This window comes from Rhinoderma darwinii, unplaced genomic scaffold (genome assembly GCF_050947455.1).
Source record: "Rhinoderma darwinii isolate aRhiDar2 unplaced genomic scaffold, aRhiDar2.hap1 Scaffold_423, whole genome shotgun sequence".
NCBI lineage: Eukaryota > Metazoa > Chordata > Amphibia > Anura > Rhinodermatidae > Rhinoderma > Rhinoderma darwinii.
Genome location: NW_027463777.1, coordinates 144366 through 148245, shown reverse-complemented (window position 1 = coordinate 148245; position 3880 = coordinate 144366). Strand labels below are relative to the sequence as shown.

The 3880-nt window shown below is 42.7% G+C and overlaps 1 protein-coding gene across 1 annotated transcript; it reads right to left on the bottom strand.

The window, feature by feature from the left end:
* Window positions 1–1133: 1133 nt before the first annotated feature.
* Window positions 1134–2119, bottom strand: LOC142710261 (uncharacterized). The gene has a single exon (XM_075848531.1). The coding sequence runs from the start codon at window positions 2083–2085 to the stop codon at window positions 1240–1242; it is 846 nt and encodes a 281-aa protein (XP_075704646.1). The 5' UTR covers window positions 2086–2119; the 3' UTR covers window positions 1134–1239.
* Between the last annotated feature and the right edge of the window lie 1761 nt (window positions 2120–3880).

Genomic DNA, 3880 nt, shown 5'->3' with positions numbered 1-3880 from the left:
CCCGGACCTTCCCCCTCTCCAATCAGGCTAAACATTCATTAAGAGACGTTCACCTCCTAATAAGTGTGTCACATCCTGTAAACTCTTTATTAAGGCTGGCGTATAAAACGCCAGTCTTAATAAATCTCGCCACGGAATATCCTTTGGAAAAAAAATGGACATTAAAATTGATCAAAGTTGGAAGCTTCAAATTCAATTGGGGAGGTTTATGAAAAGTAGTGCAGAGGAAAAGTGGAGTCGTTTCCTTCAGTAACCAATCAGATTCCATCTCTCCTATTCCAGAGGATCTTTGGAAACCTAAAATCTGATTGGTGGCTCTGGGCGACTACTGTACTTTTCTTTTGTACTACTTTTCATAAATCTTACCGAATGTGTGCAGACCTCTATTGACCAATGCAAAGAAGTTTTTCTAAAGGACTAAAAACTACTATGGGCAGCCATTTTTGCACTCCTTTGGGCATTGTCACGCAGCTTCTTCACAAACTGGAGAAAAACAAAGCTCCTATCTAGGTGAAGGAAGTATTCACTTTGCAACTTACCGAGTTTGGTGTTTCTGAATGACTAAATTATGATGGTGGATCAGGACCCTATCGGTGACCATAAAGATAGAAAAGATTTTTTTCAAAAATGGTCTGTAATACTAACACGCTGATGCTTTAAAGAGGACCTGTCACTGGTCATATAATGTGAACTGGTCTACTGACCTGAATAGCGCTGTCTCCCTGATTCCAGCGCTGTTTTTCTTTTTTTCCTGATATAGAGATATGACCCACTGTTGTGTTGGCTCCCTATATGCTAATTTGCTGTAGTTAGCCAAGGGGGTGGGGCTAGCTTCCCTGCCTGTGATACTGACCAACCAGCGCGAGGCAGCTTGAGGGTAGTTCACTCCTTGTTGGCTAACTACAGCATATAGGGAGCCAACACAACAGTGGCCATATTTCTGGAATGTGGGGATCGAGGAAAAAAAGAAAAACATTGCTGGAATCAGAGACAGCGCTAATCATGTCAGTAGACTGGCTCAACTTATATGACCAAGTGACGGGTCCTCTTTAAATTTGGAGAAGAAAAACTGGAGAAGAAAAACACTATTAGTTGCAAGATAAAAATGGATTCACATCCACATGTGTGTAATAAATTAAGATGAGTTTTATTTAGTTTTTTTTATGCATTATAGGTTCCAAAAATAGAATTGATGCCTTAGGAGTCATTTTCTGATTGACATTTCTGTAATATTCCTCATCAGTTGGAGCATGAAAACGGCTCCTCGATTGAGTGCATCATTTGATGTATCGCCATGTCTGACTTACGGGCAAAACGTTTCCCACATTTTGCACATGAAAATGGCTTCTCCCCTGTGTGGGTCCGCTTATGAGTGACAAGGTGTCCTTTACTTGTAAAACATCGCCCACATTCACAACAGGAGAAAGGTTTCTCCCCTGTGTGAGTCCTCAAGTGATAGATGAGGGCGCCCTTGTTGGTCAAATATTTTCCACACTCCGAACAAGAAAAGGGTTTTGTCTTGGTGTGAATTATTTGATGTTTAACAAGATACGATTTGTACTGAAAACACGTCCCACAATCGGAGCACTGAAATGGGTTCTCTCCTGAGTGAAATTTCAGATGTGTTGCAAGTATAGCTCGATTTGTAAAACATCTTCCACACTCGGGACATGGGAAGAGAATTTCACCAGTGTGGGTACGTTGATGACTTACCAGCTTTGACTTTTGACTGAAACACTTCCCACACACTGAACATACAAAGGGCTTTTCTCCAGTGTGAACTCGGTAATGTCTAACCAGGTCAGATTTACGCATAAACAATTTTCCGCATTCTGAACAAGAGAAGGGTTTCTCCCCTGTGTGGATTCTTTTATGGACGTTAAGAGACCCGTTTTGGGTAAAACATTTCCCGCATTCAGAGCACTGATAATTGTTACCACTTCCATGGGCTATTCTACCATTATGGGAGTCTGTTATATTGTGAGAAATGGGGTAATGTCCTGGAGAATTGTGTGCGGGCTTGTCATTGTCTATGTTACAATCAGAAGACAACATGAGACATTTCTCCAGTGTATTCTTGATCATGGATCCATCTGCACGAGAAAAATAAAATCTTTAAATATTAAAGTTTACTACAGAAACATCTTACAATAACAAGCAAATATTTATAAATCACTATTATTGAAAGGATCAAGGCTAAGGCCTCGTTCACATCTGCGTTGTGGTCCCGTTATGACGTTCCGTCGGAGGTTTCCCGGGACCAGGAACAGACACAAACTGACGGAAACCAGAGGTTTCCGTTTCCATCGCCATTGATTTCAATGGTGACGGATCCGGTGCCCATGGTTTCCGATTTTCTCTGTTGTGCATCGGACCCGTAGTTTTGCCGGAAGCAATTGCCTAGGCTATTGCGTAATTTGATGAAGAAAATCGGAATCAAAACGGTAGGTAAAGACAGGCGGGTCAAATCCGCACCGTTCTTTTATGCGTTTTTAGGTCGGTTTTTGCTGCATTTTTTTTCCAATTTTGTCAGATACTATTGTGAGGCAGAAACGCAAGATAAATTGACATGCTGTAGATTATAAAATACGCACCGCAGGGCAACTTATGTGCAGGAAAAATTCTGCTTTGTGTAGATGAGATTAGTTGAAACCTGATTTGCCTTCGCCGGTACTGAATTACGCTGCGGATTTGCTGCAGGAAAACCTGCACGGCAACTCCGCACGTGATACGCAGCGTGTGCATGTCACTGAAGGCTCCTCCTTCCCACCTCTCATTTGGCAAATGCATTTTCCTCACTAGTTTACATTGGCAGAGAAGATGGCAGAATACGAGACTGACGCAGGGATTAGACATGGGCAATATGTTCCTCTTTTCTGTATTTAGTGGTTAGTAATCACCTAGACTGGTATCTGTGAGAATGTCCTCCTCTGTATTCTGCCAATCATGCCAGATAAATGTCTCTCCTTCTTCCTCTAGCCCTTCCACCTCTTCAACTTTAATAATAACCAGTTCTTCAGCCTAAAAAAAGAAAGAAATCAAGAAAGACAAAAAATCTAAACGTACAAATCAAACATAATAACGTTCAATATGTGTAGAGGTTCCACAGGTCACAATGTCGTTTCTAAGATATTTGCTATATACCTGATGACTGTCGGACATTGTGATTTTTCTCTGGTCTATCCTTGGGGTTCACTGGACTGGCACATCTCCCTGCTGGCCATTTCCTACTGGATCCATCTATAGGAAACACGTGGAGAGTGACTGAATACATAGTGTATATTTGATGAAAAGATGGTGGGGTGACAGATAGGTGACCCTCAAAACTGTTCTCTTCTTAAGGGGTTATGCGGGGACCAAAATGTATTAGCGGTGTAGTCTGTGCAGCATGTGAGTACACTCGCTAATATACATTCCGGTCCCCGGTGGCGCGGATTATGAGATTTCATAGATTTTTATAGCGCTGCCGGGGGACCGGAAGTCTAGTTGCAGTGTCTTCTTTGATGACGATATGACTCTTCGTCATGTGACCGGCCCCGCTTTACTCTATGTACAAGCAGGAGAAATAGAACAGCGATTACATAGAGTACAACGGGCTCAGTCACATGACAAAGAATCGTCATCAAAGAAGGGGACCGGAATGTATATTAGCGAATGTACTCACATACTGCAGGGATAATCATTTTTGGACCCCACATAACCCCTATAATGGAAGTTTCCTCTTACCCGGTGATGTGTGGTTCCGGTGGTCCTCCATCATGACGTCCTTGTACAGATCCCTCTTACCCAGTGATGTGCGGTTCCGGTGGTCCTCCATCATCACGTCCCTGTACAGATCCCTCTTACCCGGTGATGTGCGGTTCCGGTGGTCCTCCATCAT